General features: G+C 46.9%; 11 protein-coding genes across 11 annotated transcripts; 4 read left to right on the top strand and 7 right to left on the bottom strand.

Annotated features, from left to right (window-relative positions):
* Positions 1 to 430: 430 nt before the first annotated feature.
* N7495_007109 (uncharacterized protein) lies at positions 431 to 736 on the top strand (the record flags this gene model as incomplete). The annotated part of the gene is made up of 1 exon (XM_057209760.1): positions 431 to 736. The coding sequence occupies one exon, from the start codon at positions 431 to 433 to the stop codon at positions 734 to 736; it is 306 nt and encodes a 101-aa protein (XP_057063534.1).
* A 259-nt stretch (positions 737 to 995) lies between these two features.
* Positions 996 to 1,386, bottom strand: N7495_007108 (uncharacterized protein; the record flags this gene model as incomplete). Its single annotated transcript, XM_057209759.1, has 2 exons — positions 996 to 1,172; positions 1,315 to 1,386. The coding sequence occupies 2 exons, from the start codon at positions 1,384 to 1,386 to the stop codon at positions 996 to 998; spliced, it is 249 nt and encodes an 82-aa protein (XP_057063533.1).
* A 1,075-nt stretch (positions 1,387 to 2,461) lies between these two features.
* On the top strand, positions 2,462 to 4,447 carry N7495_007107 (heat shock factor family protein; the record flags this gene model as incomplete). The annotated part of the gene is made up of 6 exons (XM_057209758.1): positions 2,462 to 2,772; positions 2,849 to 2,947; positions 3,015 to 3,082; positions 3,135 to 3,475; positions 3,531 to 3,600; positions 3,660 to 4,447. 6 exons carry the CDS (start codon positions 2,462 to 2,464, stop codon positions 4,445 to 4,447), a joined length of 1,677 nt encoding a protein of 558 aa, XP_057063532.1.
* An 861-nt stretch (positions 4,448 to 5,308) lies between these two features.
* Positions 5,309 to 6,096, bottom strand: N7495_007106 (DUF3245 domain-containing protein; the record flags this gene model as incomplete). The annotated part of the gene is made up of 3 exons (XM_057209757.1): positions 5,309 to 5,815; positions 5,866 to 5,869; positions 5,915 to 6,096. 3 exons carry the CDS (start codon positions 6,094 to 6,096, stop codon positions 5,309 to 5,311), a joined length of 693 nt encoding a protein of 230 aa, XP_057063531.1.
* Positions 6,097 to 6,479: 383 nt separating this feature from the next.
* Positions 6,480 to 9,410, bottom strand: N7495_007105 (uncharacterized protein; the record flags this gene model as incomplete). Its single annotated transcript, XM_057209756.1, has 1 exon — positions 6,480 to 9,410. One exon carries the CDS (start codon positions 9,408 to 9,410, stop codon positions 6,480 to 6,482), a length of 2,931 nt encoding a protein of 976 aa, XP_057063530.1.
* Positions 9,411 to 9,564: 154 nt separating this feature from the next.
* Positions 9,565 to 10,970, bottom strand: N7495_007104 (uncharacterized protein; the record flags this gene model as incomplete). Its single annotated transcript, XM_057209755.1, has 2 exons — positions 9,565 to 9,974; positions 10,508 to 10,970. 2 exons carry the CDS (start codon positions 10,968 to 10,970, stop codon positions 9,565 to 9,567), a joined length of 873 nt encoding a protein of 290 aa, XP_057063529.1.
* A 406-nt stretch (positions 10,971 to 11,376) lies between these two features.
* Positions 11,377 to 12,141, bottom strand: N7495_007103 (oxidoreductase-like domain-containing protein; the record flags this gene model as incomplete). Its single annotated transcript, XM_057209754.1, has 1 exon — positions 11,377 to 12,141. The coding sequence occupies one exon, from the start codon at positions 12,139 to 12,141 to the stop codon at positions 11,377 to 11,379; it is 765 nt and encodes a 254-aa protein (XP_057063528.1).
* Positions 12,142 to 12,282: 141 nt separating this feature from the next.
* On the top strand, positions 12,283 to 14,248 carry N7495_007102 (uncharacterized protein; the record flags this gene model as incomplete). Its single annotated transcript, XM_057209753.1, has 2 exons — positions 12,283 to 13,241; positions 13,294 to 14,248. 2 exons carry the CDS (start codon positions 12,283 to 12,285, stop codon positions 14,246 to 14,248), a joined length of 1,914 nt encoding a protein of 637 aa, XP_057063527.1.
* A 1,794-nt stretch (positions 14,249 to 16,042) lies between these two features.
* On the bottom strand, positions 16,043 to 17,138 carry N7495_007101 (60S ribosomal protein eL13; the record flags this gene model as incomplete). The annotated part of the gene is made up of 5 exons (XM_057209752.1): positions 16,043 to 16,459; positions 16,531 to 16,689; positions 16,830 to 16,876; positions 16,973 to 17,006; positions 17,136 to 17,138. The coding sequence occupies 5 exons, from the start codon at positions 17,136 to 17,138 to the stop codon at positions 16,043 to 16,045; spliced, it is 660 nt and encodes a 219-aa protein (XP_057063526.1).
* Positions 17,139 to 17,702: 564 nt separating this feature from the next.
* On the bottom strand, positions 17,703 to 18,953 carry N7495_007100 (uncharacterized protein; the record flags this gene model as incomplete). Its single annotated transcript, XM_057209751.1, has 1 exon — positions 17,703 to 18,953. One exon carries the CDS (start codon positions 18,951 to 18,953, stop codon positions 17,703 to 17,705), a length of 1,251 nt encoding a protein of 416 aa, XP_057063525.1.
* Positions 18,954 to 20,194: 1,241 nt separating this feature from the next.
* Positions 20,195 to 23,203, top strand: N7495_007099 (uncharacterized protein; the record flags this gene model as incomplete). Its single annotated transcript, XM_057209750.1, has 1 exon — positions 20,195 to 23,203. The coding sequence occupies one exon, from the start codon at positions 20,195 to 20,197 to the stop codon at positions 23,201 to 23,203; it is 3,009 nt and encodes a 1,002-aa protein (XP_057063524.1).
* Between the last annotated feature and the right edge of the window lie 91 nt (positions 23,204 to 23,294).

The following is a 23,294-nucleotide window of genomic DNA, read 5'->3' as shown; positions in this document are numbered from 1 at the left end:
ATAGACTAGGAAGTCGTAGGCATTTCAACAACCAAGTATCATGAATTTGGCAGCTTCTATCATAACATCAAAAGCTGAAGGGTGTGTCAGACTAATTCATTAGGCATTCATGTTTATTTAGTTATATTAATTTAGCCGTCTCTCTCTCTAAGAATTCCCATACTCGAAACCAATCAATCAGTCGAATCATTTTATTCCGTCAGCTTATTAAGCATTAAGTTCAACGTGTAGTTAGTTCAAAGTGACGACGATTGATTGCTGCACGGAATTTATGATCTTCACCTGGGCAGCTTTCATACCTTCTTCACTTATCCCGTTGGCTCTACTATCTGGCCTGTATCATTCACACGAATCACACCCATTCTTCGGTAAAATTTGCTTAGTTTGCTGTCACCTTTGAAGTCTCTCACTTATCAACAACTGACTCGTCATGGCCGTATCCCTGCAATTCTTTAATGGCCTTGAAGGCACTAAGGTAACCATCAATTCATCGCCAGAACCGCCATTTTACTTCACTACCGAGACCTGGGAAATTTTCGAGAAGCTTGGAGAGGACTTATATGCCTCGACAGAATGGGATGTCGCCGATGGTTTAGGCCCTGGAAAGGTTATTGGGAAGTTTTTGTGTCGTACCGAAGAGGACATCGCGTTTATGCGAATTTGGAAGCAGGTCCCAACTATCGGAACTGAGTTTCAGAAGCCTACAGTCCGTGCTTCTCAGGCAGCTGAGCCATGAGAGACTCCAGAGTTAATCGCTTTAAAATCTCTGGAGCAAGGCTGTGATTTTGTCTCTTCAAGTATCAGCTCAGCTTCCAAGACGAAGACGATATTGTCCCCGGAGGCTATATCATGTATGTCTTATGGGATAAAGTCCCTGGAGACTCCCTTAACATTCGAAAGTTCTGGAGTAGCCACTTCTCTAAACGACAAGAGATTCGAGTAAAGTTTCATGAGACTTTCGAGTCAGTTCTAAAAGCATTTCGATTGAAGCAAGGCTAATCAGAATCAGGAAGCCTATGCACTCCCGAGGCTTTGAAGTCTTCAAGCAATACTTCAATTGATTGCGCCTCTAGCACAGCTCCCACAGCTTGGCTGATTGACTGGTTGAAGCGACCCTGGACGCCGGTTTCATCTCCTAACCCAATTTTCTCCTTACGGATGTCCCGAGATGACTGGGTATGATCAATCACTTTTGTAGACCATTTCTGCCCTCTATCAGAAACTTTCACATCGTTAAAGAAGGTCGCCCATGGTGCAGCGGTTCAACATAATGATATCGTGTAAAGCGCAAGATGTAGTATGGCTATTGCCTACTAAAAGGTCATGAGGCTCGAGGATCACATCCCTGGAGCGTAGTTGGATTGTGGCGGATATTGTGGCGGACATTGTGGAGCCGATAGAGGCTTTTGTCTTTATTAGTATACCATAAGACACATACAAAATTCTGTTAGCGCCTGAATTACTCAATCGAATAACATGGAGAAAACACAGGATGCAGGCAATTCGCTTCGCTTCAGGATCCAGCCACCTTGCAGAAGGCACTTTGACTGTGGAGCTTTATGACTTTATTATTAATATCATCAAGATAGGAATATCGGGAGGAGAGGATCTCTGAGATGGAAGAAGAGAGAGAATGATTATAGGTCTCAAGAAACTATTAAGCGAGCTATTGATCTGACGTAATGGGCCTTTGTGTCAAGTTTTTCAGAGATGAGGATCGGTGGCGAGGCATTTTGGCACGTGAAGTTTAACTTGCTATAACGAGTTTTGTTTGGGAGAAATCATTTTACGAGCCTTTAAAGAGGTTTCTCGTTATTAATATGGAACCAAAATTTAGCCGAGTTCCGCTCGTTACATCTTCTCGTTATAGCCTCGTTATAACCATGTTTTACTGTGTATAAATAGAAAAAAAAGCCTAATATGTTCCATTTCTCGAACGGGAAAAGCTGAATAAGTGTATATTCAGGTGGAGCAGAGAAGCCATTTCCTTCCATCAACCCCCCTTTTTCCTTCTCCACCTTCCACCCTTCCAAATATCATCCATCTTGTGCAACTAAGGTTATCCTGGTTTTCATCCCGATCTCTCACGCCCGGATCTTTCTCTCCCATTTCCCCGCAACCTCCAGGGCCACCTCTGGACCTCCTGGAACATCAATTTGCTGGCGCAATGACAGACCAGGTATCAATTTGATGCTTGGGTGCTAATTTGCGCCTATCTGGGCCTCCGCGATTATCTTTCTTTCCCACGTTCTATCGCCACGAGCTTCAACGGCAATCGCGTCTGCCCCCCCCCCCCCTTCGACACGAACCTGAACACTGATTCTGATTTCGATTCCGAACTTGAACTTGAACCTCCTGATCCTGAATACCGGGAATACACCTTCTATTATTCCGTACTAGTGGCGCTGTTTAAATAGAGTGTGGGCCCCGCTACTCCCGATCATCCTTCATTGCGCGCGACATGAGTGGTCTCGCGGATCCCCCATCCTCCAGGAACACCTTTACCGGGTCTGTAAATGCTACCAGCAAAACAAGAAATATCCCCGTTCTTTCATCCTCTGTGCATCACTCGAGAGCAATGGAGAAAACTCCCCCTGGATCTGCGACTGCTGGTGGTGCGCCGATTCAAGGTTCTGATGGCGACCGGGTCGCAATCAGTATCAATGGTTCTGAGATTGGGAATAGCAACCCCCCAAACCTGGTTGTCGGGGCTGCTGCCGCTGCTCAACAGCCTAAAGTGGTACAAACTGCATTCATTCATAAGCTATACAAGTATGTCGTTTTATCTTGTTTCGACTGTTCTTCTCTTTCCAAAGCTTCCTGATTGCTAACTTCTTTTACCAAACAGCATGTTGGAAGATCCCGGCATCCAACATCTTATATCTTGGTCCAGTACCAACGACAGTTTTGTCATGTCACCTACTTCCGAGTTCTCCAAAGTCTTAGCGTTAGTTCTAATCACCTACTCCTACCATCTTGCTCCAATGCAACTATAGTCGCTGACTTGCTTCAAGCCAATACTTCAAACACACCAATATATCCTCTTTTGTTCGGCAACTGAACATGTACGGATTTCACAAAGGTGCGTTGCTCCAAGTAGACACTACCCAGGCAATTGCTGAATGAATTGTCAGTCAGCGATGTGTTTCACACGGGGTCCCCGGACTCTGCATTGTGGGAGTTTAAACATGGAAATGGGAATTTTAAACGAGGTGATTTGGTCGGCCTACGAGAGATTAAACGTCGTGCATCCCGACATGCTCTAATCCACCGCGACTCCTTTCCAAGTCATAAGGCTACTGCATCAGCGCCAGGCACCCCTGCAGAACCGGTCCCTGATACTGAAGCAAGACTGATGAATCTCGAACACTCCCTCTACGACATGCACAATCGCTTAGTCCGTGCCGAGGAAGGAAACTTGGCGTTATATTCGCGATGTCAGAATATGGCTGAAGGCTTAGCCAAATGCTATCATGTACATCTTTCCTCCAATGAATTGGGATCATTCAATGTGCTAAATTCTTTCGCAGTGGACACGCTCGATTTCTCACTTCATGTCGGCTGTGGTACCTGACAGGGAAAGCTCTCTCTTTCGCGATAGTATGGCTCAAGTCACTCTGGGTACCCATGTCGATTACTAGCTAACAGACTATTCCCAGTCTCAAACATGCAAAGAGAGGTTGAGAAACAGCTTGAAACTTTTGTTCGCACGATGGAGTCCTCTAACGACTCTCTCATGCCGCCTCGTCAACCGTTTTTTGGAAACCTCTCTGAAACCGGACCACCCTTGTCTCCTCGCCAATTACCCCAAGATGATAGTCGGCGTCCTTCTATGATTCGACCACCTGTTCCACCGCATCTTGCCGTGTCTCCACGCCGGTATGGTTCCATTGGCGGTGCTAACGCTCCTCCACCTAATTACAATCGGCCACAAGCTCCGCCAAACGCACAACAGCAACATCAACCTACCCCTCATCCTCTATCAATCTCTACCCCTCCCGGTCCTAGTCTCGGCCGCCGCCATACTTTTGCAGATATTCGCAACACCGATTGGCCACCTTCAGCCACTTCTCCTTTCCCACCTGCAAACCCGCCCAGTGGACCCTGGCCTTCTTCTCCGAATCGGGGGCCTGCCTCTAGTGACCAACAAGTTCGAGACGTCCTCGCTCAGTATGAAATGGGTGCTCCGAGACGTCTCCAAGATCAGTCTCGCCATGGTACCCCGCCGGCCAATGCTGAGCCATCCCCATCCATGCTTAGTGCTGACAACGGCTGGATTCTGGGGGGCTCCAGATTTCTTCGCCACGAATCCTCCCTGCCAGCGACCCGTCGCTCTAGTATGGCCAGCAATGTTCATTCGCTTCTCAATCCCGCTGATACGGCTGAGAGGCCCGACGAAGACCAGCTGATGAGTGACGATCGCAGCAAACGCAAAAGGCTGGAATAAACGGCCTGTGGATTTTCCATGCATGATTTCCATGCATGATATAGGTCGTGGCCTAGTTGGTGGACTGCCCCTCATCCCTTAAATATCGCTGTCTATTCCTTGAACAGATCTTTTCGTCTCAAATCTAATGTTCTCATAGCTTTGACAGCTATTGAAAGCATCTTCGCATACTAAAAAAAACCAGCTCAGGGCATACTTTGGCAGAATACCGATCGTCCTTATCTCATTTTTCTCGTGTCTGTAGATGTATCCATCTTTTTCTTCCTCTCCTTTTCTCCTTCCTCTCTACCAGTCTTTCTTCCTCTCCTTCTCTCCTTCCTCTACCAGTCTCTTTCTTTTGCCCTACCTCCGTCTTTTCATTTTTTATATCTCCTTTTATTTGTTCTTGAATCTTCCAGGCCAAGGCGCTTTCGACGAAAGGCCGTCCGGGTTCTTACATTATTTTCACCGCATATCTTATATACCCTTGGGTTAGGCGGAGTAATCAAATAATCGTGGCAGAGGGGAAAAGGAAATTTGTACTCTAAACCTGTGCTCTTAATTCACGATCAATGGGAGGGTTAACTATACCACATGTTATTACAAACTAAACCTTCCAAACATGAACACCCCTGGCAATATCGATTCCGTTGAAAACTCCCGTCTTAACCTACTTGGCAGCTGATCTCATGGACTAGCATCCACGTATTCAGATATTCATTAGATCTGGACTTTTCTGAGACAGCGCGGCCCGGTTCAGGTAATAAACGCTACTCAGTGTTTCATAACGAGTGGAGAAGACGGTAAGGTGTCCAAATTGCGGCTTTTGAGCAGCAACTCGTAAACGATGGACGTGAAGTAAAGAAGACTTTTATCCAATACTCACTTCTTTCTCTTCTTTGCCCGTGAGGCCAATATCTCATCCAAATAACTTGTCGCCTTCTTCCTCCCCTTTGAAGGAGCCTGTCGAGTAGCAGTAGGAGTAGCCTCCGTCAAAGAAGTAGCCTCATCGCCATTCTTGTATATCGTTTGATCCTGATCCTGATCTTGATCCCGATTCTTATCCTCGCTCTGCGCTTGCACTGTATCAAGCTTCTTTGTCTTCACACGTGGCGCAGCTTTCCTCTTCCTCCCAACCATAGCCACTCTCCCATCTTCTTCGTCATCGCTCTCCTCAACAGGCTTATTTTCCGGCTCAGCTGCCACGTTCGACCAGCGCGCATGGACAGTAGCACTCTTCGCAGCAGGCTTGTTCGCCGCAGCAGCCTTCATAACCTTCTCGTAGTTCCTTCCGAGTAATTGTTTCCGTAGTTTATCATTTGAGCTGAGCTCTGTGCGGTTCCAGCTTCCATCGGCTGCTTTTTCAGGGAGGGGGCGCCGACTCCGAGGCTGTGTAAGATGGGTATTAGCAATTGTGTTGCTTTTTTCAACGGCTATACCGGGCTGTCGAGCGAGGTAGATTCAAAAGAGTATAGAGTAAAGGCTTACGTTTCCGGAATGGCTGTAAAAATCTCATCTTCTTCACGTTGTAGTTCCTCTTCGGTTTTGGGGTTGGATTGTTCATCGGCTGTTTGAGCTGGCAGCCATGATGCGACGAGACGCTGGCTGCGGGAGAGAGCGACGTTTGCGCGGTTTAAGATCACGTCTGACTCGCTTTTTGAGAGCGACATGGCTCGTTGATTTCAAATGTTCTCTGTCTAACTAGTGAGAGGGGGCACTTTTTTTTACGATAAGCAAATTATCGAGGGCGGTGAAGGAGATATATTTATCAATCCAAGATCTATAGATCCGTACATGACCGGTGGACGGACCCGTTCACGTTTCACGAAAACTGTCTACCTAGGTAGGGTCCAACTGGCAAAGATCCATGGGTTGATTAACCCGGACATGTACGGACCTAGGTATAGGCGTCCACAATCAATACCTATCGTTTTTATTTGACAGCCTGGAAGCCCTGCTGAATCCATTAGATTGCCCCGGGGCCTGCCCAGGAAAACAAGCTTAAATATTGAACATTGGACCTAATTCTATAGATCTATAATACACAAGAATACTATTCTTCATCTTTTTCATCCTTCTCGCTGGTCTCAAACATATGCAAATCGTGTTGATCCCATGATTTGGGTTTGGACAACAAGATAGGATCAGGGCACCGATCACGCGCCAGAACCTGAAGAACAGAGTGTTCCAGCGATGCGAACAGGGCATCGCGAGCCTTTCTGATAGCCAAACGACCCTGACCGGATGTTTTGTCTTTGAGGCTAGCGATAGGAATAAAAGATGTATATGCGGCCTCTAAAGCCTGGAGTATTGGAAGTTTCAAGTTAGCTAAAAGGTAGAGGGATAAATGGGTTTCACGGTGACTTACCATGCCAAGAGCTTTATTTAACTTAAGCATGTAGTGGAGGGCGTCATCTTTTGAACTCAACGGTGATTCTTCCTTGTGGTCAAGATTGATGCGCAGCCAAGAGTCGATGTCGAGGATGTGGTCGTTCGATGTCAACTTTCCTCCAAAAAGACACATCATCAATGGCGAGACAATGGAGTTTTCCACTGTCATTTGTCTTGACTGGTGTTCAGCACTGTATTTTTCGCTGTATATCAAGAGACCCGAGGGCGAAGGTTCAGTTGAAGAAGTTAGGGTGCTATGCCGGTGGACTGAGGTGGGCTCGGTCGGGGAAAAGTAAGATAACGTCTTGCTGTACTGCATCGGTTGGGGGGCTGCGACTCGCGGATACAGGCAATGCAGTAGCAGAGCTTTGATGAGATTGGTGTTGTCTGAGTTGGCATTGAGATAAGCTCCACCGAATTGAAGAGTTGTTTTGTCTTGTATCGCCGCGTGATTTATCAGGCTGGAATTGAACATTGCAGTAAGATAATTGCCCGCCATGTGGTATTTATCTTTGAAACTGTTCCATCTGATATGACGAGAAATTGCAAATCGAAAGGCTTCACTTGGGCCCTCTTCAACCCACACTTTTCGAACGGCGATAAATCCGTTGATAGTACTGATGTGATCACTGCGGGACTGCCCGGCAAAGACATTGCGAGCATCTTGAATCTCTTGGCCGACGTCGACTCGTCGTTGGAAGAGCGGTGGATCTTGTAGTAGAACGGTGATCAAGAGTGGATCGAGGCAACGGAATATAATGCCTAGAAAGAGTAATTTGCCAAATCTTGGATTGGTAGGAATTTGAGAAAGGATATCGCCGAGACGGGTAATTTTCTCATCTTGGTCCAGTGCCTGTAAGCGCTTCAAGGATTCGACAGCCACGAGCACTTGGTCATTATTGGGGGGTTCAATGGCTTGTTGAAGAGTGTCGGCAATAGAAAGATCAGGATTTATTTTCTTTGCGCGTAGCGAGATTTCTTCCAAGTCTAACCGCTTCATTTCGGGATTTTTGGTAATTCGGAGAGAGTCGTAGCATTTCTTGGTTCCGAAGAAGTAATACTCTCCAGTTTGAACTCTGCCTGCTCGTCCCGCACGTTGAGTTGAGCTGGAATGACTGATCCAAGTGCATTCATGTCTTGTGGAGCCGAGACGAGAATTGAACGTCTTTTGGTTCATTTTTCCTGAGTCCAGAACATACTTCACGTCAGGGATCGTGATAGATGCTTCAGCTATATCCGTTGAGAGAAATATCCTTCGGCAACCGTCCGGGACTGGGAGTGTGAGCTTCTTCATATCTTCGGGGAGGGAGGAATGCAGCTTCAAAATTCTGATCTGGTTTCCATCCGAGAAATCGATACTGGAATCGGACCCGAAGCCTAGAAGTTCTTTCTCGAACGCAAAAATTTGAGCGAGACCCGGGAGAAATACTAGCATGGACCCAGTTTTTGTTGTAGATAGAAGCTGAATAACAGTGGCAGCAATCAATCCATACGGAATTAATCTTGTCATATCCAGTCTCTTAAGGCGAGGATCAAGCTCCCCTTTCGTCATTTCGTCAGCATAATCCGGAACGTCCTCAGCATCGCCGAAATTAATATAGTGATTCTCCAAAAATCGAGATGACTGGTTCTCTCCAAGGTAACATGATAGAACACCAGGGTCATAGAAATTTTCCAATTTTTGCAGCACATCATCAAGGTAGTACTTCGTCACATGGTGTTGGCGACCTGGAATGATGATATGTGGCGCTGGGAGAAGCGTCCCATTTGGTCCTTCATTAAGGAAGTAAGACGAAAAGAGATCAACATCTACCGTCGCACTCATGATAACGATTCGAGGCTCTGGACGTTTCTCCCGCCGGCATCGGTCAACATGGCGTTTCAGCAGGAGCATGATGAAATCAATCCCAATGTCTCGTACATGAACTTCGTCCAGGATGATATGCGTGAAATGCCAAATTTCTTTAGATGACTGAAGCATGTTTAACATTATACCATTGGTACAATACATGATGCTGCCATTTTTTTCTGGGGTATGGTGTTCAAATCGAACAGTATAACCCACAGTGTCACCGATTTTTTCGTTTCTTTCTTCAGCAACACGGCCAGCCAACATCTTTGCTGCCATCCTCCGTGGCAGGACACAAAGTATTTTGCGCTCCCCTCCGGAATCTTTTGCAATGGCAGAGTCTAGAATCATTTGAGGTATTTGGGTTGATTTTCCAGATCCAGTCGCGGCAACGATAATGCTGTATGTGTGATGATCGATCAGGTCCAGGATTTTCTCCTGGTAGAAATTAACAGGCAAGAGATTCCTTGATGACCGAACATCTGATAATTCTCCTGCCGTTTCATGCCACTTTTTCAAAGTTAATATGTGGGACCGTCGCCTTTGCTCCCTTTCGCTCGAGTGAGCACGAGTTTGGCGTGTCGATGATGTCGGCGGTGTCATGTTCTTCATGAGAGTCCTCCTCATGAGAGTCCTCCTCATGATATCTTGGGATTTGAATAGATCAGTACTGGCCCATTGCATCATCCAAACTAAATCTGCATCCACATCGAGCTGAGCCTGGTAAAAACCAGTTCTCAACATTTTCTCCCAGACACCGGCTTCCTTGAAGTTTGAAATTATTTCTGAAAAGGCCCTCCTCCGCCTTTCCCATGGCCCCCCGATTGTCTATAAACAGCTAGTTAGCATAAAAATTCATAAATTATGTCAATGCTATGCACTTCAGACAATGTGTAATTCATACCTCTGTGGCCTGTAGTGGCTCCTCAATGTCTGGATGAGACACAAATACTTTGAGGGCAGTAGAGGTAGATTCCATTGTAACCTCGAAGCACTTATTGACCCAAAAGCACTCAAATTGATGAATTTCTATCGCTGGATCAACCCCCAGCGGAGAATGGATGTCATTCGGGAAAGTCTCTGCTGAATTAGTCTCGAATTGGTGAATTTTAATTGCTGGGTCAGTCTGAAGTGGTGGATGAGTGATATTCGCACAGGTCTTTGCCGGAGCAGGATGCACAGGGCTGTCTGTCACTTTGGGAGCAGCCGCTTTGGGAGTAGCCACTTTGAGATCATCCAGTAGAGATATATCCCAGATACCAGCTTGCTGTAAGTGTGGTACAATTAGGAGCAGTGTATCACGCTTCGCTGCTTCCTGCAAAGACGCGATGAGTATATTCCGATATACAGAGGCAAAAATGACCTACTTGGTGGGAAGCTTCGGCAATTACTTCGATGAACTTCATAGAGCCTTGTAGGCGAAAACTCGCCTTACAACGAGTAAACTGCTTACTGGAAGTTGCATCTTTGACGGTGGAGTATTCAAAAGCAACCCTGAATTTATTAATTCTCCGCAAAGCCCTGCAATGTTCCAGATCTCTTTCTTGTTGTTCGAAACCTGGAGTGTCGACCTTTAGAAGACGATCCCAAATACCCTTTTTCTTAGATTTGTGATTAGACGTTTGTATGCCAGCTCAACAGACAAGTCCTGTTAATGATTAATTAAGGATGTTTATCAGGTACAGCTAAAAGAGAACCTACCTTCTCAGATCTCACGCTTCTGATACAAATTGACTCTTCCATGCCTGGCATTCGAAAACACATTTCAAAAGTATGTAGGACAGTATCCATGGGTTTTATGGCTTTATAATCGATATCCACCTCCACATATCGTTTCCGACACCAATACGTTAACAGTTTCAGTCTGCGCTTGTAATCTTCCTGCAAGAGAGCACGATCCTTTCTGAGCAATTTTTTCGAATTGTCATTGGAATCTTCCTTTGATTCTAGACTTGGTCCTAACTTGAGCTGTACATGTTGGCTAGCCTCCGCGACAACAGCATAAGATCTTGACCCAAGTACGTTGAACATCTCGCGAGCATGGTGAAAATTAGCCAGTGGCAACCGAAAGAACGATGCAGGATGGTGGGGATATTCCGTCGCAAGCTTATTTCTCGTGACTATGCTGGATTTCGCCGGGGCATGTCCATGATCATGGGTCGTGTGCACGGCGCGTTGCGATCGTAGTGATCCAAGATAACTGGGTCTCCAGTATGATATATGTTTGTAGACACAACTGCGATTTAAACCGCGTGTTTGTCTGTAATCCCGTATTCGAGGCCATGCGCTCGTTCCTGTCACCATCTTGGAGGTTGTTGCCGAAAGGAGAATTAGGAGGGCATTGCGCAGTTATCGTGGATCAATCCAGGTTCCAGTCAGATATTGACCTTTATCCTGTGATATTCGGGTGATAGACCTTCCGTATTTGAGGGAAAGTTGGTATTCTTGTGACTTAAATTTCCCCAAAAAAAAGATTGAGCATTTGACGCTGCGGCAAATAGTCTTGGCATCGCGGAGACCACGATCTATAAGGCAATGTTGAATTGAACAACGAAAACAAGAGTAGATCTTTTTATGTAAACTACATGCTACTATCTAAATGTGCTGTGATCAGCACGTCGTAGTCAAGTTCTATGTACAATTTACCCCATAACTTTGCAACGCTTCTCTCCGGATCTTGCTCAAAGTGATCCAGTAACATATTAATATTCTAGGCCGTTTCTTTTTTGGCCTCTTTTCTCTCTCGCAGCTTCTTCTCAGTTCTCATAAACTCGCGTATCCCGACTGGGATGCCGGCGAACAAGTCCTCATCTTGACTGGGTGCTGGCCAATTTGATTCACTTGCACCACCGTCATCATCCATGCTTTGGTGGGCTGCGTGAACCTCAGTCTGCGGCACAGTGCGAATGTCTTTTGTTCCATTCTCGGCACTGCCCTTAGCCTTGGCCGTTGCAACTCTTCCTGCCCAGTCCTCCATTTCATCTCGGAAGTCATCCCAAACACAGTGTACACAGCCACTCATGCAGCAGTTGTCGGGTTCCTCGGGCTGGGGCGGTATAGGTACTCCATTGATTGTCTTCCATTGGGCCTCAGGAGGCATTTCGCCAGGATTATAACGTGAGGTACGACCCGGGCCAGCAAGGCGTGTGCCGAACACAATAGCCATTTTCTCTTGGGGTGTCTGCTCTTTCGTTGCTGGTTTTGAGTCATGCTCAGGTTGGGCGGGTGTTGAGGGCGCGGTCGGGGTATAGCGAGTGGAGTTATTTAAAACTAATTTATAATACCCTGACAAAGGATATGCCTGGGAGTTTTTGGCAGAGGACTCAAGATTGCCGATCCAGTTCTGAGCGGCCATGCGCCGCGGAGTAGATGCCGAGGCATATTGCCGACTGAGAGAAGAGAATAGTCGATTTGAAAATGAATATGGACAGACTCTTGTCGAAAGTGAGTGTCTGCCCACGGAGAGACATTCCATGGTGTTGTGGGAGAAAACAAGAGTTACAAATATCCAGGAACCGATTTGCCGAACCCATTAAGTCATAAGTGCAAACAATGCAAACATTTTGTTTATTGAGTCACGCCGAGGTAAAATAATTCAATGCTAACGCGACAAACAATGTTGTCACCTCCAAAACGCCAAAAAACACGCCAAAGTGTGGGCGCTATGGAATCTGGGTCTCTTGGATCGCGTAACGAATCGTACCCTCCGCATCCATCTTTCCAATCTCCAACGAGATCAAGTTTGGTCAGGTCGCATTCTGAAATTGCCGAACGTGCTCTAAGTAGATCCCCCATTCGACGACCAGTCAGTCGGGCAGGCCAAGGCCAAGATGATAGTACAGGCGAATCTCGCCCAAGTGCAGTTGGGCTCCGTGAGCGCAAGCCTCTTCGACCTTCACTCAGTGGTTCCAGTCCATTCAAAGCCTCCCGATCAGCCGATGCGCCCGTTTTATCTCCCAGCAGGCGTCCAAGTGGCGTTAAGTCTTTTTCGAAACTACCTCGCAAGGTTTCCATGAAAATTGTACCCTCCGATTTCACGTTTGGAACCCCGACCAGGAAAAAAATACAATCGACAGAACATTTTTCAAATACTCCCGAAGCTCAATTGGCCTTGGAGCTAGACAGCGCAACGCAAGATGCCGATTTAGGGCCATCGCTAGATTTCGGCTTAGATGACGGACTCATGGACGAAGATCCACTGGAGCCAGATCTTCCCCCCACTCCAACTCAGCTAGGGCTAGTGAAAGCACCCGATCGTCGAATTTCGACACGATTGAGTAGTAGCCCAAGTACAAGGCATGAGAAACATATGAAACGACGGGCCACCGATGCGCTTCAAAAAAGCCCTTTAAAATTAAGATCCCAGCCGTCGGACCCAGAAGAAAGCTCGGAGGATGAGAATATTTCCCGCGATGAGCTATCTGCGGCAGCTTTAGAGAAACGACAAGCGCGAAAGAGTCTGAAGGCAGAATTACAACGCCTGAGGAATGACGTTGCAGAGCTGACAAGGTGGGCTGGGAAGATCGAGTCCAGTGAAGATATGGAACGAGATCCGAAAGAGCTCAAGAAGTTTTTGTGAGTACAAATCTCGAATAAGGCTAAAATCGAGTTCTAACTAACATTATAGAACGTTACTGTCCGAGGAATCATCTTACACTGATCGTCCAGTGCCGAAGCAAGCCCCGGTGTCAATATCATCGTTTCTTGCCGCCTTCCTCCCATTCTCCGCTAATATTTCTCGCCCTAAACGTCAACCCTCACCTCTACCTACAAACCCATACGCCTTGAAAGAGTCTACCCAGTCATCGGAATATCTTACCCTGTTTGCCCCTTTGGCCGTCCATACACAAATAAGTCAAACATCAGCCTCTAACTCTCGCATTATCTTGGAAACCCATGTCTTGAAATTCACAGCACCCTCTCCATTTCCACTGACTACATACAACGTGTCTGTCGTATATGAAGCAAATCCCGAGACGCAGACTGTGGTATCTGTATCAGTACCTAATGATAATGACAGCAGGAAAAGTAGAATTCCTCATGCGCTTTGTCAATGGATTGATTCTAGACTGGCAAATCCTATTTTAAAACTCGATGTGGCCACATTATGTTGGGGTATCAACAGATATTGGGAAGCATCCGTGGCCCGCGCCCAGCTCTGGGCCCGAATTTCTCAGAATCACCTCGATAACGCTTCATCACGCAGTGCGGAAGCCGCTCCACTGGATTCTCAGGCTGGAGTTATGTCGATATCTGAGCTTCAAAAATTATTGCCACACCTCGAGCGCAGCAAACTTGTTATCAAGTCCAAGTCATCCGACGCTCCTGTTGTGCTTTTATCAAACATCATAGCCCTGGATGATTGGACCGGTGAGCCACAACTACGATCTGAACTCAGCATTTCTACTTCATCCAATGGCGGGTCTAGCAATAAAATCAACCAGGAGGTGAAGAAATTGTTCCATGCTTTGTTACATGAGGACGGGGCTGCTATCACGCGAGGTGAGGTTGGAGGCGCTTGTATCGATGCAATTTTCCGAGCAACTGAAGGTGCTCTTGGCGCCTTGTTCGGTGGTACTTGATGCTATTTGTGCTATCGGTGTATTTTTATATATATAGCTTTTCAGCGTTGGCGTAAGGGGTGGGTTCAAATACTCAACATGACTTCAACGAAATATATGTACTACCTAGGTAATCTAATCACCAGGCTCTGTGCCTTCAGAACCTTGGAACTTGATTCATCTGATTGTCTGTGTACCCACTACCCCCGTAGACATGGATAGGTAACTAAAATATATCTCTTACCTACGAACCTTCGAAGTAGTTATGGTGCATACATCCTCAGCTATTGACCTGGGTGGTCTCGGTCATCTCCGTCTCCTTCTCTTTAAACTCCGCGTCTCCTAACATGTTCTGCTTCGCCCGTTCTTGTCTCTTTCTCTTTTTCACATATCTCGAATACCTCCCTTTGCAGTCACTCATCTAGCTCTTGATCTATTATCTTCCTCTTGTATCAGCCAATCTCCATGACTATCACTCCATGCTTTACCCTCATGTGTCAGCCGAAGAGTCATATGCTCCTGAAACACTATCAGAAATTGGTGATGAAGTCACCAATAAGTCCCGTAGGGCTGTCAATGAATCAGTCTTTTTCGAAAAAAGGAAGGGTCCTGGATAGCTTAGGGATGGCTCTTATGTGGACCGCAGAATATAGCGAATTCTGGACGCAATATATGCTGGATGCCTTCCAAGGCTACTAATATAACTTTCTTTTATTAGCAGCCATCTCTGGGCTTCTTCAATGTTATAAGTGATATTAACCAACCATAGTTGTTGTCGTTAAAGTTACCAGTTCCATGAGACAGCATATCCAAATATGAATCCAACATCTTATCCAGGGCTAGGTAAATGATAATGTTGAGGCCGGCTCTAGAACACTTCTCAGCATACCCACAGTCAAGCGCTTCGAATTCTGGATAAATATGAGAAAATTAATGGCTTTGATCTCCTCACTTTCAAAATCGACAGTCATCTTGCGGAGATATGTGGGAAAACGTAAGTAGGCTAGAGTTGTGGAAAAGAAGCCCTAGGAGAGTACTAGTGTCGAGGTCAAGATAACGAATGATTTTTATACCAAAGGGTGGTATTATGGCTTTAGATGGATGTAAGTTAGTATCAACGCCTGTGCACATACAACATTGGAAGCGTTCCAGGGCTATTGAAATCTTGATTCCTCATCGAATTTGAGAAACTGCAAGCCCTGAAGATGAGGTAACATGCTCTGAGGACTACTATATCGATCGTGGATATACGGAGGTCCTGTGGACGCATCTAGTCAAAGTTTCTGTATGAAATTGGGGTTTACTCTACCAGTCGTAATAACGATGCATATAGGCATTTACGTATAGTAAGTTCCAAGGTTGCTTGGTAGTTGAACAGTTATGCAGCTGTGCAGTTAATGTGTCATATCATTGGCGAGACTACCTAGAAATGAAAGTATGCAGCATAAGCCCTCGAATCCCTTGAAAATCAATCCATTTCTAGTAATCCCATACCTCCTACCGACTGTCCCGATAGCTCCGAAGTGCCTTGCGCAGATACGCAGACAAACTCCCCAGAAACAGACCAAAATACCAAAGCCAATATAGGTAAAAAGCAGTCAAAGGAATTGAGAAAAATGGGCGGTTTTGCATTTCGAGAGTATCTTCCGAGTTCTTTTATTTTAGAGACAAGGGGGTAAAAAAGGTAGGAGGGAAAAGGGATGCAGTTTGAACGAAGAAAAAGGAAGAGGCGACACGCCATGCCACATTACACTCATCCCGATCCGAAAAACCGACCCGATCATCATCATCAGCACGAGCAGGAAATTAACACATTTATTTCTTAGCGTCCTTCTCCTCCTCAGCCTTGACCTTGGCGCGCTTCTCACGCTGGCCACGGTGGCGGGCCTCAGCGCGGGCGTCACGCAGGCGGCGGTAGGCAGCCTTGTCACCCTCGGGAAGAGAGTCACGCTTGATCTCAGTGATAGCGTGCTCGAAAGCGGGGTTGACGATGGGGAAGGAAGCACCGACGTTCTTGGTGAGACCCTCACCAGCCTTAGCGGCCTTGACCTCCTCGACGGAAGAGTCGAGCTTCTTGAACTGACCGCTCTTGCGGGGGAAGAGGATCAGGCGGGCCTTGTAGTCCTTGAGACGGGCAACGTTGGCAACAAGGGACTCCTTGGAGTAGTTGGTGCGGCGGTGGTCAACAGCGATACCAACGGTGGGGGCGAGCTTCTTGGCGATGCCAGCCTCCTAAAAATTTCGAAAAAAGAACCATGAGCCTCTGTTTCAAATGCATTTCCTTCTGGTTGTTCGATATTTACCTTGAGCTCAGCCAGGGTGAAACCACGACCGGCACGGACACGGCGGTTGTACTTGATGGTAGGGCATCGGACAACGGGACGCAGCTTGTCAACGGGACGGGGGGCAACGGCAGCAGCCTTGGCGATACGGTTTTCACGACGACGGTGCTTGCGGCCGGGCTGTAAAGCAAGAAAAAATTCATGTTAGTCGGCAAAGTTCGATTCGTGAAGATTTTTTTCGAAGTTGGTCTCAATCGATAGAAAGGCGTTTCATTCGTATTGCAAGTGACTTGATGGGGGAGTATTTTTCGAGGTCGTACCTGGTTGAAGTGCACGCGCACGCGCTTCTGCCAATCCTTGCGGAAGTCTATTGAAAAACTGTTAAATCAAAATTCCTTATAATTCCACTTTAAAAGTGTCGCTGAGCGTTGAGAAAGAGCGTAAACCATAAGGAGTCACTCACGGTTCTTCTGGATCTGGTTGTTGTGCGAGATCGCCTATATTGCCACAAACAGTCGAATCAGCCATTTTGTTCCTTGACAACACAGAATTCCAGCCCAAGTTGTCCTTCATTCGTGTATCTTTTTCAATTCATCATCGTCCATGGGGAATCGAGGGGAACGCACCATTGTGATGGATGGGGATCGAGCCGGTGTTGGTCGTCGGAGGGTTGCTGGTCGATTTCGTCGAAAGAACGGGAAGCAGTCAATTTCTTCGTGCGGCCCTTAGCGAGTGTGGGGCGGCCCTAACTAGTCCTGATCCAGCCATATGCTGACTAAGGTAAATCAACCAATCAGATATACGGCGCACCAATATCACTTTTTGAGCTTAGGTAATTTTGCTATCAGCAGTTTGCAATTTTTGAACCCTGTAAGAACTACTTATGGATCCAGATCTACTCCATACTTGGTAGTTATGATACCTGTTACTCTTCAGCCTCTAAGGGAAATGGACAAGATGGATAGCGATAATTTCATTTTTATTTTGTCGCAGTTGTGCACCTATTGTACAGCCATCCAGCTTGTGCAAGCAATCCTAAGCAAATTTCCATTCTTGAGCTCATAAATTTCATCATTCGTATCAGTTACCGAGAGGGTTGGTTACATTCATAAGGTTCATTTCGCAAAAAGCAAAATCAAAAGTAAAGAGCGCAGCGCTAATTCAAGAAAAATGTCCAAGTGGTGGTGAGGGCTTCAAGCTTCGATGCCTAGGCCGACTGGTCCATTCGTCTTATTCTTCTTTGGTGTACTACTCTCGCCAAAGCTTGCCTTGCGCTTGGTTGAATGATTCCGCTCTACACCGGGTTTCATTACGTGGCCAAAAAGCTTAGACTGGAGCAAGGTGCTAGTCCGCGGTGGACCAGACCGTATAGACGGGCGGCTCTGAATGGCTTCATCTTCAGAATTGCGAGCCGACAAAGATACAGTGCTGTCACTGTCATATTGTTGTTCGTGCGAGACCTGAGCTGGGGTCATGTATGGATGTTCTTGACGAACCGAGCGGGTTTGTTTAGGGGTCACTGGAACTGAGCCACGGCTATCAAAGGAATCGTGGGGCTTATGGAGACGGTTGGTGAACTTGTCCGCGAACAGAAGAGCCGCCAGGCCGTCGGTGGGCTCTCCACGGCAGAGAGAGCGATATTCGTTCTGCATGTTGGGGGACAAGGAGCCATAGTTGTAAATCTGATTAAAGTGGATGCGGTTGTCCTCAATGCGCTTCTTCAGCATGACGTTTTGCTCAGCCAAGTCGACGGAGCGGGTAGTAACATCATCTATAAGTCGCTTGGCATGACGCAGGCGCCGATCCAGGAGAGCGTTTGCGCCTTCCAACTCTCCTGCCCTTTGGAGAGAGGCAACGTAGTCGTCAGTGGAGACGGGCGAATGAGCTGGAATCGGGCGCGAAGGATCGAGGGACCCAATTCTCTGAAGGATTTCGACCTCGCTCTTGGCAAGCTGACGCTCAACCTGGGCGCGCTTGACAGCCTCTTTACTGGCGAATGAAACTAGACTGTTTTGCAGCTTGAAATGTAACGCGGACATGCGATCTTCTTGTGCCATGGCGAGAAGGTCTTTTGCGATGATCCTAAGTTGGGTCTCATTGGCATTGTCAATGTCTTCATTTGTAGGGAGGTTCTCGGATACCCCGTAAGCCTCACGGAGGGCATTTGTTAGGCCCGCTGGTGCGGCAAGTGATGGGCTAATTGAACGAGAGAGAGACTGGCGAAGAGGGGCGCCAGGGATTTGAGTAGTAGGAGGAGGAGTCATGTCGGAAGGGGGGAATAGCGTTGGAGATAGAAACTTTTTGTCTGATTGAGATGATGATGCTTTAATAGGGCCACTCAGATCTGGTGAAGGTGAGAGAGTTGTGCGGCGCACTGGTGTTGCCGGCATAATCTCAGCTGGGGCAGAGAGGGGACTTGGAAATATGCGTGTAGATTGAGACATGATGGTATGACAATTGATATCGATAAGACAATCAACAAGCGGTCAGCCGTGGGGAACGGCACTAAGATATTGATCAGTTATCGGTCTATCAACAATATTTATCAACAATATTAGGCAGGCACATACCGAAGAGAGGATAAAAGTGGGGTAATAGACAAGAGGAGAACTCTAACACAAGTGGCTTTTTTAAACAAAAGTAAATTCGACAATTCAAAGGAAACGCAGTGGATGAAAGATGAAGGTTAGTAGGATAGATGAGAGATGATATTGGTTGGAGGAGGGGTGGTTGGGAGAGATGGTTAGTTGGGGCTGGTTCTACCCAGCCGCTTTCAGGTGGAGGACTAAGCCAATCACGTTACTCAAGTACAGATCCACAATTACCGATTTAGTTAGACTGAAGATCAAAGACGCTCAGGCCAAAGTAAACATTGAATAAGCCGCAAACGAACACGTCCCCTCTTAGTTGGTCTGGCAACCGATAAGCTTTATCTATTATCAAATCAGTCTAAATAACGGCCGAGGATAATCTATTGACTACTATGGAGCAGTATACAGTCTATACTACTAAAAGGGGTCCTTGTAAACCCCTTATACGGACTGCATAGGGGGTAGTACCACCTTTGTAAATCTTGGTATTAGATACCCATGTCTCTAATTGCCTACCTATACTGTTCAATGGATGCAGTCCAGATTTCTTTCATCATATGGTCCATATGTAGCCTCCCGGTTCTAATTTCGATAGATAAATACTGGGTTTCATCCAGGTGTACAAGATGCTAGTACTTACATAGGTACTCCGTAAGTAAACGCAAAATACCCTTTGTACAGAGCTGACAAATACCACTGTGGCTGGTGCAACACATTCTGTTACCCGTCATTCCTCATATATTACTAGATAGATACTATATTTCCAGCCTCTCAATATAGGACCTGAAGTTTTACTTTCATTGAGTTGCATAGATTGAGGAGAAAGCTGCAATGTAAGTAAAATATTATGAATGGAGATATATTGCTGCCTCAGGCTACGATAGCTGGGATCGCGAGATCAAATATTGACAACGCGTGGGGCTTCAGAACTGTCTACGGTTCACTACAAAGGACTGGCTATAATGAAGGTGGCCACACCACTATTTGTCTGATCATATCTCTCATCTGATGTATATGCCCTTGTTTATTGCCAACTACTTCATATTGACATTATACACGTGCGCCCCTCACTGACAGCGGCCAGATCGCCTGTTATGGAAGGAACACCAAAAGTAGTCCGTCAATCAGGCATTCCGCGACCGGTTTCTAGACTGCCACTGCCCACCTCGATTGTGACCAAATCAAACCGTCCATCCCCCTCCAGAGAAAGATTGCAGGCAGACCCGGGCCTAGACGCCCGACGACTCCGACGGCCATCTTACGAATCGTTAATCAGGAGACCGTCCTCAGGATGTTCATCAACTGCGAAATCTCGGACTGAAACCCCTATACAAGAGGAGACCGCAGGTTATGCACCAATAACGGATACTAGGGACGATGTGGGCTCAGTCGGGGACGAAGTTGAGACCCGTGGGCGTACACGTCCGTCGTTGTCCGAACGGACTGCTGAGACGATAGCCAATATCCCACCTTCCCCGGTCTCAGCTAGAGCGCAGTCGAGATTCTTTAACGGGACCAGCCCAGCCCGCTCTCCATCTCGGCCTCAATCCACTATGTCCAGCTATTCGCGATCCCCGTCGCGATCGTCATCTAGTTTGGCAAATCACAACGATCTCTTATCGCAGCCTGTATCCAAGCTGCGTATTCCATCCCGGCCTCGCATTTCAGTTTCGGGGATACGGACAAATGGTGCTACCCCGGATGTTGAAAGCTCTTCAAGGCTGAGAAAGCCTTCCTCGAGGCAAAGCTTAGAGCCTGTTAGTGACAGTGCAGCACTGAACAAAACTGATATAGCTCCCAAATCTTCAGCTCTGCGTTCTTCGCCAAGTGTGTCATCTTTGAAATCTATCAAGACGAATATGGGTCCTCCAGCACGGCCTCTCAACGTACGAAAGGCTAGAAATACCCAGACAGAGTCATCAAAGTCGAGGTCTCCTTCTACAACTTCGAGATACGTGTCTTCCACGTCTACTATACAGGACGAGCTTACCCAAGAGCAGCAAGTAGAAAGTGAGGCGAGAAAAGTTTCGAAGTCCTCGAGCACCTTACGCGATACTATTGCCAAGGCCAAAGCAGCTCGAAAGGCGGCGGCAGCAGCAGCAGCCGGAAAGGAAGAAGCTGCCCCTCAGACCAATACTCAGACTCAAGCCAATAATGTCAATCCTGTCACTGATGTTGACGTCTCTGATCCATGGGGTGGCATAGACGAGGACCCCTTTAACCAGCTGCCCAAAGGGTCAAATACCAATGTGATTCGCAACAGGGTGGCAAGTGCACGTGCATCAGGCACGTTGAATATCGCAGCCATGTCTTTGACTGAGATCCCCAAGGAGGTGCTGACTATGTACGAATATGATCCCGATGGTGCGGCCAGCTGGTTTGAGAATGTAGATCTTGTGAAATTCATTGCGGCAGACAATGAACTGGCTGATGTGTCAGATAATATTTTTCCCGATATTGACGTGGAAACATTTGATCCAGAAAGCGACGAGCGCGGACCCCAATTTAGTGGGTTGGAGGCACTAGATCTTCATGGAAACATCCTCCAATCTCTGCCTGTGGGACTGAGAAGATTGCATAACTTGCGGTCTCTGAACCTCTCCAACAATGCCTTGACCATAGACAAGATTGATCTTATCATGGAAATCGCCTCTTTGGTGGATCTGAAGCTGGCAAATAACAAACTGGAAGGCTCTTTTCCTGCAAGTATGAGCCTTCTCAGTCGTTTGGATTCTCTGGACTTACGTGGCAATGCTCTCACAAAGCTACCCGAAGAACTTGGGGAACTGACATGTCTCAAAACATTGGATGTCAGTGACAACCAGTTGACTTTTATTCCATTCGAGGCTCTAAGTAGAGTCCCACTAGTCACGCTCAATGCTTCCAAGAACAAATTGAGCGGAATTCTGATTCCCGAATCAGTGGATTGTCTCGAGACTCTACAATCCTTGAACGTTGCAAACAACAAGGTCGAGGTTCTTGCAGCTAATGACGCGCTGGCCCTTCCTCAGCTTCATAGCTTGTTTATAAACACGAACTGTATCAAAAGTCTACCTTCTCTGGCCTCTTGGCAGTCATTGCTGGTTCTTCTAGCGCAGCATAACAAACTCGCAGATCTTCCAACCGGCTTCGTGGAGCTCAAGAATATCAAGACTGTTGATTTCTCTGGGAATGACATCACTCGTCTTGATGAGAAAATTGGATTCATGGAAAGTCTCACCTTATTCCAGATTGCCACTAATCCACTCCGAGAGCGTAGGCTCTTGAACATGGATACTGAGGATATCAAGCGGGATATGCGAAACCGGGTCGAACCCGCCCACGATACTGACGACGAGGGATCTGTGGCCACTCAATTCACCCTTGCGCCAGAGACCCCGGTGCAAGATGGATGGAAGATTAATTTTGGAGGTGTTCTCGATCGATCATATTCCGAGATGACCGACCTGGAAACAGACAAGCTGGAGTTGATCAACGCCCAAGAAATTCGCAGTCTTTACCTACAACATAACGCATTGCGCTTCTTTCCTATTCCAGCCCTGGGAATGCTCGCTCAAGGACTGATTGAACTTGACCTGTCGCACAATCCTCTGAATACATCAGAGCTCATATCGTCATCCCTTGAATTGCCAAAACTTCAAACCCTCAATCTGAGCTCATGTGGCTTGACTTCACTTGAGCCCCTCATGACCAATCTTCAGGCTCCATCGCTCAACTTCCTCGATGTCTCTAATAACCGTCTGACCGGATCCCTTGCTCATATCCGCCAGGCGTACCCAGATGTCAAGCATGTCCTAGCTTCCGACAATAAGATCGCCAGCTTGGACTTCGAGGCAGTCCAGGGCCTTCAAGTCCTGGATATCAGCAATAACGACGTAAGCCAACTGCCACCAAAGATTGGCCTATTAGCACACGATCGTGACCCACGAAACTGGGGTACAGGATCTGCCCTGCGTCGCTTTGAGGTTGCAGGAAACCGCTTCCGCGTTCCTCGATGGCAGACTGTTGCCAAAGGAACTGATGCGATTTTGGAGTTTCTTCGTGAACATATTCGTGTCGAGGATTTGCCTGAGTGGGAGCATGAAGATGACATATCCCTGTAGAGGTTTTTGAGCTGTTTTCAACTTCTAAGCATTTCATCGTTGCTTTGGACCTTTGCATATAGCGCTTTGTATCTATTAGAATCTTTGTTCT

The sequence above is a fragment of the Penicillium taxi genome (genome assembly GCF_028828555.1).
Source record: "Penicillium taxi strain IBT 34144 chromosome Unknown utg000004l_segment0_segment0, whole genome shotgun sequence".
Lineage (NCBI taxonomy): Eukaryota > Fungi > Ascomycota > Eurotiomycetes > Eurotiales > Aspergillaceae > Penicillium > Penicillium taxi.
The sequence above is the reverse complement of the archived record's forward strand: the minus strand, read 5'-3'. Positions and strand labels throughout refer to the sequence as shown.